The sequence below is a fragment of the Neodiprion pinetum genome, chromosome 7, assembly GCF_021155775.2.
Source record: "Neodiprion pinetum isolate iyNeoPine1 chromosome 7, iyNeoPine1.2, whole genome shotgun sequence".
Classification (NCBI taxonomy): Eukaryota; Metazoa; Arthropoda; class Insecta; order Hymenoptera; family Diprionidae; genus Neodiprion; species Neodiprion pinetum.
This window is the reverse complement of record NC_060238.1, coordinates 21772008-21784463: the sequence shown is the minus strand read 5'-3', so window position 1 is coordinate 21784463 and position 12456 is coordinate 21772008. Positions and strand designations below refer to the sequence as shown.

Sequence of the window (12456 nt, the reverse complement as noted above, 5' to 3'; positions counted from 1 at the left end):
AATCTTGACAGTAAGCAATTCCCCCAAATTTCAATATAACAGCAAAAAGTAGATCCATTTGTTTTAATTTTTTAGTCAATAAAATAGAGGCGCTTAAATTGAAGTTTTGCCGGAAGCACCAATTTCGCCAATATAAAAATAATATGACTCATTGTTATTACAGTAGGAGATTTCCAAGTTTGATTGCTTGTCGAGGCATGAAAAGTTACCGCGCAATTTTAAATATCCGATTCAGAGGATCTTCCATAGATTACATAACGCTATAATGGGATAGTACGTACATAGGCTTCCCTTTACTGTACCGTAGAATTTAGCGTTATGTAATTTATCGAACCTCGCTTGCCGTTTACTTCAGATAAGATTACGTTCACTCGGTGGCGTCATCGTGAAATTCACAATTTTAACTGCGACTGTTCCTCTGATATCTGTTCGAAGAGGGGATTCACGGTCAAGTTTGCATATGGATGTTTCGCGAGAACACAAGCCTCGATCATTAAGCAACTGTTCGGTTCGCATCGACATTGTAATAACATTTCAACTTACCGGTGAGTTGTATTTTTCTTCATAATATTAATTAAAAAATGGTTTTATAATTACGAATTGCGTGAAGTATAAACGTAAATGTGTTTTGCTGCTTGGGAATAAATACTCGAAGAAAATAGCGAGGAATAAACTTCTAAATTATACCATGGATCGATCGTGTTATCATAACGGTTATTGTTGGGACACTCCTTGCCAATTTGATCTGGGTTTGGCCATTTTTTATATGTATGACTCTTCTGACTCCGGAAGACATTCACTTTTTTTCAACTTCCTGTTCCTGTATTTTTTTTTTTTTTTTTGTTTTTAAGAAAAAAAAAACCATGAGAGGTTATTACAATCATCCGGAAAGTAAAAACTCGTATTTTTACTATGTCTAGACATTTTAAGGTCTAGAGAATAAGCTCTGAGCATTTTCATATGGACGCGCGTGTGTGTATGTATGTAATCGCTCGATCAACAGGATTTTTCTTAACTTGGAACTGATTAGATTTTTGATTCAATCAGTCGAGCGGTGTTCAAGTTGTTCGAATAACAACACAAAGTTAAAAAAAAAAAAAGTATTATGATATCTCGAGAATGGATCAACGGATTTAGAAGATTTTGGTTACAATCAGCGCAACTTTTTTTTAGCCTAGAACGTTACGTAATTTTAGAGTTATCAAAACGTTCGAAAAAATTTCGATAATCCGAATCAATTCCGAAACATGTAAAATACGAAAAACACCGAATGCCTTTGACAGTTAGGACAATTATATAAAAAATCGTCTCGTTCCGAGAGGTCAAAAGTTGGACCCACGTCAAATCGGTATAGAATGCACCATATAGCGTTGAATCTTAGCGTTGAAAGTCCTATTCAAGGGAAAGAAATGAGCAAACCGATTTACGTTTTATTTTTTCATCGGAATATCAATGAATAAATTTTATTACGTCAATAACAAGTAGAAAGAAATCACCGTAAAATCCTAATGAAAGTTACTGCGAACCACATGAGAAATAATGCGAATAATATTATTAAGAATCTCGTAAATATACCAAAAAACCGATTATCCGTAATTCTTGTCTGTGCAGGAAACAGAACAAATGTTTAAATAACGTGGGTCAGGATAATTCCAAAAAATTTCGTAAAGCGATGGGGTTTGTTTCGGCAAACCTGCTTCTCCAGCTCCTGGGAATAATAATTACGATTGTTGGTGCGATATATCTATATTTGAAACATGTCGCTTACCATTACTGGAACGCGAAGGGCATCCCGCAGGCTGAACCTGTCATTCCATTTGGGAATCTGTGGCCCGTCCTAACAGCGAAGAAATCCATTGGTAAGTCTGAACCTTTTATCCTATAGCAAAAAGAAGCCCCATGTGCGGTAGGGAAGCTTATCATTCAAATGAGACAGGTCAACTGATGGGCGAACTGTACTTGGACTTCAGGAAGAACCGCATCTTTGGAGTCTATTCCTTCTACAAGCCCACACTGGTGGTCTGCGACCCCGAGATAATAAAGTTCATGATGACGAAAGAATTCACGGCTTTCCAAGACCGCGGCATGTTCCACAACGAAAAAATCGATCCAATGTCGGGTCACCTGTTCCTTCTCGGTGGTCCAAAGTGGAAACGCCTGAGAGCAAAGTTCACGCCAACCTTCACAACGGGAAAAATAAAGCAGATGTTCCCGACAGTGAAGGAAATCGCGGATAACCTCGAAAAACGCATGCGTAAAGAGGCCAACCAGAGCAGCGTCGTCGAAGTCAAGGATCTCGTTGCCAGGTAGGTTCGAATCAGTATGCACACTACTGATGAAAATGGAGATGGTTAAAAGTGTTTGGAAAATGGTGTTATCAACGAAACGCATCAATCCGGATCTTCGAAATTCCGCAGAGTTCTAATTTCTAAAAGTGTACTGGGATTAGTAGTATTTAAATATCTTGCACAGATTTTTTATGGTTAATCATTGATTCCCACCAGTCGAAATTTTAAAACCTTACTGGTTTTGACTGGGCTGATTGACGTCGGGACTGAAGCGATTGAACATAATAGTAGACCTAGGTTTATACTATTGGAGATGTTGAACCGCACTTGCATGTTTAAATGCTTGTCGTTTCTGATCCATCCGTGCAGGTTTTCCACGGATGTAATAGCTTCGGTAGCTTTCGGGATCGATTGCAACAGCCTGGAAAACCCGGATGCAGAATTTCGCGCCTGGGGTCGGAAGTTTCTCGAGCCTCAACCAGTGAAGAATGTGATGATGACGTTATGCCCGTCGATAATGATGATGCTGCACTTCAAGACCGTTGATGATGGTACTTGCAACTTTATAATAAACACCTTCAATGATACCGTCAAGTACAGAACGGAAAACAATGTGGTTCGGAAGGACTTTATGGACCTCGTTATCCAGCTGATGACCAAGGGCTACGTCAAATCTGATGACGGCAAAGACACGGAACGGGATCCAGGTGGATGATCGCTTATCCCCCCCCCCAAGATTCTAATCGAGCAAAATTTTAGAATATGTTCCTTAACGATCTAGCCTCTGCGAGTGAGAAGATCACTATGCTGGAAGGAGCGGCTCAGGCCTTCGTTTTCTGGGTTGGCGGTTTCGAGACTTCTTCTTCGACCGCGACTCACTGTCTCTACGAGATGGCGATGAATCCGGACATCCAGGAGAAACTTTTTAGAGAAATTGACATCGTTCTAGAAAAGTTTGGAGGTTTGACTTACGACGCAATCGCGGAAATGCCCTATCTTGACAAAGTGGTTTCAGGTCAGCCAACTAGAAGTATTTAAAAACAATCATCCGTACCATCCGAATTACGGACATGCCTATAACCAAAGTGTTCATAATCCACGTTTTGCAGAAACCCTCAGGAAATATCCTTCCTTCCCAATGTTGAACAGAGAGTGCAACAGGGAAGTCGAGTTGCCAGAAACCGGATTCGTTGTCCCAACCGGAACCCCGATAGTATTTCCCGTGATGGGGATCCATTGGAACCCTGACATTTACCCTGACCCGGAGAAATTCGACCCGGAACGATTCAGCGAGGAGAACATCGCCAAGAGACATCGTTATGCTTATCTTCCGTTTGGCGAAGGCCCCAGGAATTGCATCGGTGAGTTTCAACTACGATCTCGACTAAGATACAGATCCGCTGAATTGCTTTAACTTTTTCACAGGTATGAGGTTCGGCCTTTTTCAAACGAAAATCAGTCTCATCACCCTGCTTTCCAAGTATCGTTTCAAACCAGCACCAGAGACCAAAGTACCCCTACCTGTGGATACAGGAAATTTCCTACTCATGTCAGTTGGTGGAGTGCCACTGCGAGTCGAAGAACGTAATTAGATGCTTGGAAACTTTTGCAGTTGTTCTCTTTTGTACTGCAAAAATAAATTGATCTTTTTTAGAGAATTGTTATTATAATTCATTATACATCCTTTCATTCGTCATTATTCATGTTTTGTTTTTCTTTGTCATCTCCAAAAGTGAGTATAATCGACTATACGAACCTTGAAAAGTAATTATATATAGTTGCAGCAGACCAATTGGCACCACAGTACATTAATAATGATTAGCCTTCACAGTTACTCAGGCATATACATGTACAACTTAAACCAAGGTTATATTTATTTGGCTACATCGATTTACTCACAAGCACAATGAATTCCAAACAGTCCCAATCATGCCATTTCCTTGTCATTTTATTCACACTTCTTCGTACGCCAATTTATTGTAATATCTCTGCTACAGTCTGTTATTTGTTCTAGAATTTATCAATTGACTTTATATAACGCCAGTGTGGTTAACCCGTAATTTTTTCCCTGAGTTCCGTACGTGAAGTAATCATTTCTGCGGCACAACAAAAAAAAAAGATCATCGGATTACAAAAAAGCACACTTTTACGTCTTGGTAGTAAAAAGTGATCTTTTTTGTATCCCACTGCAAAAGAAACTTGTAAACCATACTTTTGTTACATAAAGTGTCGTGTACACATTGCAGGCAGAGTCTTTCTCACCTCTCGTGCATTTGCAATATATTCGTCATCGGCTCGCGAATGCATTTGATTCAAAATCTAGTATTTATAGAAATTTGGATTGACTTGTGCGATGACGAGTGCATCTTACATATCAGGCGGCATCATCGGTATATGTCTAATGGCTTTTATTTCACCTCTGGCAGTAGACTCAATTGCTCAAACATCATTAGTAAATACGCACTGCAATAATGATACACAAATCGGTTTTCGAAATCGTGACGTAGGATTAATTAACGAGAAAAATATACGTACTTAGGGGGCTTCAGGGATTTTATGAGAATCTTCGTGTCGTTAACTTAGTGTTAAAACGTTACTTCTCGACGCAACATGTTTTTCTATAGGATTCGAATTGGCTGGGAAAACTATGTGAAGGAAATACTTGCGAAATGCGATTAGAATATTCGTCGACTGTATGTTTGACATCAACTAATGTCCAACCTGTGCTTCAAAATTTAGGAAAAACCGCATTTTCGTAGTCAATTCATTCCGAATTTTGCAATTTTATTTTTTTCATCAAACCGTTTTCGAGATCAACGAAGAACTTTATCTGACTCTTCCCATTTCATGGCGATGAAAAGTATTGTGAAATAAATTGTTTCTCAGGCTTGATTTTTCGCGATGTAAAGATATACTCATTTTATTTCGAAAATTTTTTGTAACTCTTGAACTTACGTTAAAAACATTTATATAGCAATTTCAAACCTTGTTAGCGTGTTCAGCTACTTAATTTTAGGATTTTGTAAAAATATCACAACACAACGACACTCTTGTCTCTTGAAAGCTATATACCATGTACGTACCATGTCAAGCTTACTAAATGCATCGTAAAATAAAAAATATCGATGACTATTTTTGCATGAAGAATACGTGTCTTGTTTTATTCACCAGCATAAAACCTACGGAATGACCTCCAGCTGTTTTCAGCGAGCATTTTATAATATACAACGTGAAGTTTACACTTGTTCTGCAATAAGGATTCAATCTACCGAGTGAAAATAAAAATCGAGTAAAATTAGATGATGTATGGTTTTTTAAAATTTAATTTAATTTAATTTAATTTAATTTATTTATCTATTTATTTATCTTGTCTGTATCGAATGCCTCCCGCATATCAAATATACTTTCGAATGCGATTGTTGGATGAGGTACGAAAAATTTGAGTCTCATTGCGAGTTGTTACGTCCGATTATCGCTTGCTACCGATAAGCGTTATTAACCGTTGGTTGTGCGACGCACTTCATCAACAAGGTCAATCTCATTTACAGACAAGATGAAATTCATAATCTAAGCACGCCGATTCTTTAGGCATGTATTGGGAGAGGGGATTTGATAAGCGAATTTGCAGATGAAATTTCTTGAGTCAGTAGTCATTGTCGTTGGCTACAACTGTTCCATTCTTGCCTGGATTGCGATAATATTTCACCTTATGCGTAAGTTGAGCATTTTTCTAAACTGATTCTGAAATTGTTTATAAATAAGACGTACGTAATGTTATGTAAATGAATTTTATTTCTCTTGAATAAATGTTTGAAGAAAATTAAATAGGTACAATAGACCTCTGAATTATACGAAAGATCGACCGAATTCTCCAGAATCCAATATACGCTGTAATTCAGACGGTGGGTTTTGGACAAGTGATCGAAAGTGATTTGTTATACATGTTTATTGTACATTGATTTTAATCTAAATTTTTGCGCGGTATAATTCAATAATTGCATTAAAAACAAGTCGGATCTGTAAAGATAGAACATTAACTTTCGTTAAATTTCCCGAATCTGTGCGAATCGGTTTTTACGTTTGGAATGAATCATTTCAACGAAAATTAAATATGCCAACCGCAATTCATCTAAGATTTTCTTCTTACAAAGTATTCATGCACCAATAATAACGAATGACAAGCCCTACGAATAGTTCTTTTCGCGATACTTTTAGCCGCCATGAAAATGGAAGAGTTCGTCTGTCTGTCCGAGAAAATTTCACGATGATTTCGAAAATAGTTGAATGAAAAATCTGAATTTGACAGAACTTGACAACAAAATGAAAACGTATTGAAATAAGAATTGAAGAAAAATTTTTTTTTCTGAGCGAGCAAGACATTAATAAATTTTTGAAAAAATAATTAAATGCACTCCGAAAAATGTAATCGTTTATTTTGAAACGGTAATAAAGAGGAAAGGATACAAGTGCTTCGGATATACATTGGAAATCGATTCATTTCCGGTAGAACCAAAACTTAAAATTGAACGAGACGTGGCAGTTTTTTATCATCGTTATTTGATCGTGAAATCCTGTAAGTTTTGGATTTTTTTATTGAGCCGTTTCCGAGATCATCCTGGGAGTTAGTCGGAAATTTTTTTTTAAACTTGTTTTTCGGATTCTAGAAGTTTGAAAACGTTAAAATTCGTTGAAATTAGAAAAAAAAAAGTGATTTCGACCGAAACCAATATTTTTGTCACAACCCAAAAGGCGATGAAGAGTGAAAAGAAATCGCCATAAACTCATCGTACGAAGTGTGAATAACGTGCCGAATAAATAATGTGTATAAATTTATTAGAATTTTCATAAATCCATCAAGAAAATGATCATCTGTAATTTCAGATCGTGCGTTGGGCAAAACAAATCATTAAGTATTCTTGTTCAGTGGAACCCCTGATAAGTTTATAATACGATGGGACTCATTTCGGCAAACTTGTTCCTTCAGTTTCTGGGAGTAATAATTTCTATTGCCGGTGCGATATATCTTTACTTGAAACATGTCGCTTACCATTACTGGAGTTCAAAAGGAATCGCGCAGTCTGAACCTGTCGTTCCGTTTGGGACTATCTGGCCAGTACTTACAGCAAAACTGTCCGTGGGTAAGGAGAATGAACTGTGACTTTTTTTTATTCTATAGGGGAAAGCAGTCACAGATACGATTTCAAGGTTTATCGTTTGCATATTGCAGGTCAACTGATGCGCGACCTGTATTTGAAATTCAGGAAGAACCGCATCTTCGGTGTCTACTCGTTCCACATACCCAACCTCGTGGTCTGCGATCCTGAGATAATTCGATTCATAATGACGAAGGAATTCACGGCCTTCCAGGACCGCGGCATGTATCACAACGAACAGCTTGACCCAATGACAGGTAACCTGTTCCTGCTTGGTGGTCCGAAATGGCGGCATCTCAGGGTTAAGTTCACGCCAACCTTCACGACTGGAAAAATAAAGTACATGTTCACGACGGTGAAGGATATTGCGGACAACCTCAGCAAGCGGATAGCCACGGAGACCAGCCAGAGCGACCTCGTTGAGGTCAAGGATCTCATGGCCAGGTAGGTCCAATCAAATCATCGACAGTAGTATCACTTAATTTTTAGTCTACTACAACATATTTCAAAAGAAATCAAATCGGAAAGATTGATCTGGGATACCTTCTTTGTAAGTTGGAGGACGTGCAAAAAATCCGGACTGATTATAGCGAATGATCTCATCAGTCCGAATGGTTCTAATTTTGAAGTTTTGTTTGAAACTACATGGCTTTATGCGCAATGAAAATTCTTTGCAATCAGTTAAGTTCGATACGAAAACTTTAGCCTTCCGCGAGTTCTAGCCAGTAGAAATTTTGAATCATCAGAACTTTGGCAATCCAGACCGAAGAGATTCGAAGTAATAATCGACGTAGATTTACATACTGTTCGTGTTTTTTACTTCTCTTAGCAAAATGATTACTTGTCGTTTCTGATTTACGAGTGCAGATTCTCTACTGATGTAATCGCCTCAGTCGCTTTCGGTATCGAATGCAATAGCCTGGAGAACCCGAAAGCAGAGTTTCGCTCCTGGGGTCGTAAATTACTCGAACCTAATCCACTAAAAAATACAATGATGGCACTGTGTCCATCGATCATGCAGTTATTCAAGATCAAGTTTCTCGACGAAGGCGCTTCCAATTTCATAATAAACGCCTTCAAGGACACCGTCGAATATAGAACGGCCAATAATGTGGTTCGAAAGGACTTTATGGAACTCGTTATCCAACTGCTGACCAAGGGCTACGTCAATCCTGACGATGAAAAGGACGCGCAGCCGGACGCAAGTAGGTGACTGATTACTTCCTTCTCGAGGGTCTAAGAAAGTAAAAATTTAAAACTTATCTGAGAACGCTGCAGTGCCTTCAACCGACAAGATCACAATGCTGGAAGGAGCTGCACAGGCCTTCGTATTCTGGGTTGGCGGCTTTGAGACGTCTTCGTCTACCGCGACTCACTGCCTCTACGAGATGGCGATGAATCCGGACATCCAGGATAAACTCGCCGAGGAAATGAACATGGTGTTGGAAAAGTTTGGCGGTCTTTCCTACGACGCCATCATGGAAATGACCTATCTTCACAAAGTAGTTTCTGGTCAGTGAACGATAAGAATTTGAAAACAGTTATTCAAATGCCATTTGAATCGTTCAATTCACTCTCGACCAAAGTTTCATGATCCACGTTTACAGAAACTCTCAGGAAGTATCCATCCATCCCAGTCCTAAACAGAGAGTGCAACCGGGAAATTGAGCTGCCTGGGACTGGATTCGTCGTCCCAGTTGGGACCCCGATACTCTTTCCAATATTGGGGATACACTGGGATCCCGAATATTACCCTGAGCCAGAGAAATTCGACCCGGAACGTTTCAGCGAAGAGAACATCGCCAAGAGACATCGTTATGCTTACTTACCGTTTGGCGAAGGGCCCAGGAATTGTATCGGTGAGTTTTAACGGCCGTCTCGACTTAACAAAGGAATACACGGATCCCGGGGTAGCCAAATTTGGTAAAATTTTTCACTCGTTAAACTAGATAGAATTTCATTAGACCCTCTATTTTTTTTTTTTTTTTTTTCGTTGCACGGGCAGCGATACCTGAGACATCACAGAACGCTTATATTGTTTTTTAACATTTTTTATTCCCTGTATTTTGATAACCTTCATGTACATTTTCATGAAATTATTTCCTTCCAACAGAATGTACTGGATGAACTTATCATTAAAAAAACAACGATATAATGCGGGTATTATCATTATATTATACGCTATCATAAGCAGCACAAAGTATCAATCTTTGTCAGAAATAGCATTAGCACACGCGCGCTGATGATAATCATCGTAAAAGCATTTAAAACAAAACACAAAACGGAAAGCCGGAGCAGATAATTGATTATGGATCGAGAAATGAATTTTTAAAAAATTTTTCCTTTTGCTCAATTCGAGGTCTTCCACTAATAACGTCACGTAGTTTTGTATTCCTTTTCTTGGAATATTTATATAATATACAAATCGTGAGTACGCCCAGTATACATTCTGTTGGATGAAAATAATTTCATTAAAATGTCCTTGAAAGTAACAAAAACACGAATAAACAAATTTTTACATAACAAACCCTGTGTGGTTTCTCAAGAACTGCTGTCCATGGGATGGAAAAAATACGAGTATAACAAAATTCGATCTACTTTCACCAGTTCAAATTTTATCAACATCAATCACCCCCGATTCGCGTATTTCCCTTGTTAAATTGTTAGATACAAGTGCACCGAGTCCTTTCCTGACCTCCTTGCAGGCATGAGGTTCGGTCTTCTTCAAACAAAAATCGGCCTGATCACCCTGCTTTCGAAGTATCGTTTGAAGCCAGGACCCGATACGAAATCACCCCTGGTCATGGACACCGGAAATTTTCTACAAATGCCACTTGGCGGTATGAAGCTCAGAGTCGAGGAAAGATGTTAGACGACTAACGATATTTTCCGATAGAACAGTGAATTAAATAATAATAACAACAGAAATAAGATGCCAAGGATTTAATTCTAAAGAAATTAGCATTATTTTCTTATTTCTTTACCCAGGAATGGTTCATCCATTGCTCGAGTCAAAAACTCATTTTAGTATAATTTATGTGATTTTTTCACCCCATTTCTTTCAACACTTCAAAACATTTTGCTGATATTTTGTGATATCGCCATGTGTGCGTCGAAAAAAGTAAGCCCCGCAGTACCATTCTTACCACGAACAAAACTCCTCAGTATCCCGCTCTGCTTTGAGCAGTGCAGACGGTACTTGAGTTCTGTGTCATTTTGCGCGCTCGTGTTTAATCGACGAAACCGCAGTGTTTCTCCAAGAAAAGCTATTTTCAGGTATGTGTGTTTGAGCGTTACCGGAATGAATGCTTTTCAATTATTTTCGATCACAATCCACTCTGAGTCCATATCGGCCGTATAATGAAATTTAATAATGTGTTTTTCGGAGGAAAATTATAAGAATCAAAAAGTAATTGACAGAAAACTTTGTAACGTAGAAAATTTCAAGAGTTCAAATAAGACCCAATGTTGAAAAGTTCACAAACATCACGCGGTACTGTTGGTAGACAGTCTGACAACAAAATTGAGAGTGGTCTTTTTGACGGATAGTGCAAAACAACGTCTGGCACATCGATCAACGACGTATTATTAGTTGCACCAACGATTCAACAAGAACTGTTCTCGACTATGCTACACTTCAAACAGCACAAGGACGCTGTAACAGCGGACATTGAAAAAATGTATCGTCAGATACTCGTTCACCAGGACCATCGAGATCTCCAACCCATAATTTGGAGACGATCGCCTAAAGAATCTTTACGAAGGTTCCAAATGAATACGGTGATCTAGGGACTTGCATCATCGCCGTTTCTCGCAATTCGCTGCCTGCACCAATCAGCAAAGGACAACCAGAACATTTTCACGGGGGCTAATTGCGTAATTACGGAAGATTTTTACATTCCGGTTGAGGATCCCACGCCGAGGGCCCTGCGGATGGGACGAAGGTGTTTCTGGGTCTCTTTCAAACCCTTCCGGAGCACGCATGGAGATATTTGTTACTGCCTCCCACCCTCCTAGGTTCAGTCGGTATTTTACATGTTTGTTTAGCCATCAAGTCAGTCGCCGTCTGAGTCATATCGTCGAGTCGTCGTCGAGTTATCGTACGCGGAGGTGCACTTTCACTCACGTTATTGAAGACGCGATTTCGTGAATACACTTTATTCTCGAACCACTAGTAACTAAATAACATGACTTGGTTGAAATTCATAAGTGAAAGTTATGTACATTAATTCATTAATACAAATCAAGAGAATACAAGCGAATCAGGAGAACCTGCTCTTGTTCAACGCGTTATTCCAACATACTACAAGGTGTGAAAGTCGAGCAACAATATATCGCGGGAACAAAATAAACTTTAAATTCGTTATCGCCGATTTTACAGAGTATGGAAAAGCGACTCTAAAGAGCATCGTTTTATTAATTTGCGATATAATCGAGGTTAAACCTTCGATTCGACCTTGAATGAGTTCATACAACAGTATTGTAGCAGTGAGTTGAGTATAATTTATGTGGTTTTTTCTCCCCATTTTTTCAACACTTCAAAACAACTTGCTAATGATATTTTGTGATATCGCCATGTGTGCGTCAAAAAAAGTAAGCCCCACAGTACCATTCTTACAACGAACAAAACTCCTCAGTATCCCGCTCTGCTTTGAGCAGTACAGACGGTACTTGAGTTCTGTGCCATTTCGCGCGTTCGTGTTTGATCGACGGAATTATTCCGGGCCGACACAAAGATGAAACCGTAGTGTTTCTCCAAGAAAAGCTATTTTCAGGTATGTGTGTTTGAGCGTCATACCGGTCAAAGATTTTTTTTTGTCAATAGTTGATTGAAAAACGATCTGCAAAGAAAATTCGCCTAAATAAATTTTCTATACCGAACAACACGTGGTCATCGCTTTCATCCATTTAGATCGTCTCTGCAACTGGATTATTTCATAAAAAAAATTTTTTTCAATAAATAAAGTGGAGGTTGGTATCAAAAATTTCAGAACGATACTAAAATAACACATTCT

The 12456-nt window shown here is 38.7% G+C and overlaps 1 protein-coding gene across 1 annotated transcript; it reads left to right on the top strand.

Annotated features, from left to right (window-relative positions):
- Nucleotides 1-392: 392 nt before the first annotated feature.
- On the top strand, nucleotides 393-10698 carry LOC124223736 (uncharacterized). The gene is made up of 13 exons (XM_069137976.1): nucleotides 393-545; nucleotides 1612-1859; nucleotides 1937-2306; nucleotides 2658-2995; nucleotides 3070-3303; nucleotides 3398-3649; nucleotides 3714-3872; nucleotides 7229-7426; nucleotides 7516-7885; nucleotides 8309-8646; nucleotides 8720-8953; nucleotides 9049-9300; nucleotides 10147-10698. Exons 2-13 carry the CDS (start codon nucleotides 1673-1675, stop codon nucleotides 10311-10313), a joined length of 3099 nt encoding a protein of 1032 aa, XP_068994077.1. The 5' UTR covers nucleotides 393-545; nucleotides 1612-1672; the 3' UTR covers nucleotides 10314-10698.
- The last annotated feature ends 1758 nt before the right edge of the window (nucleotides 10699-12456 follow it).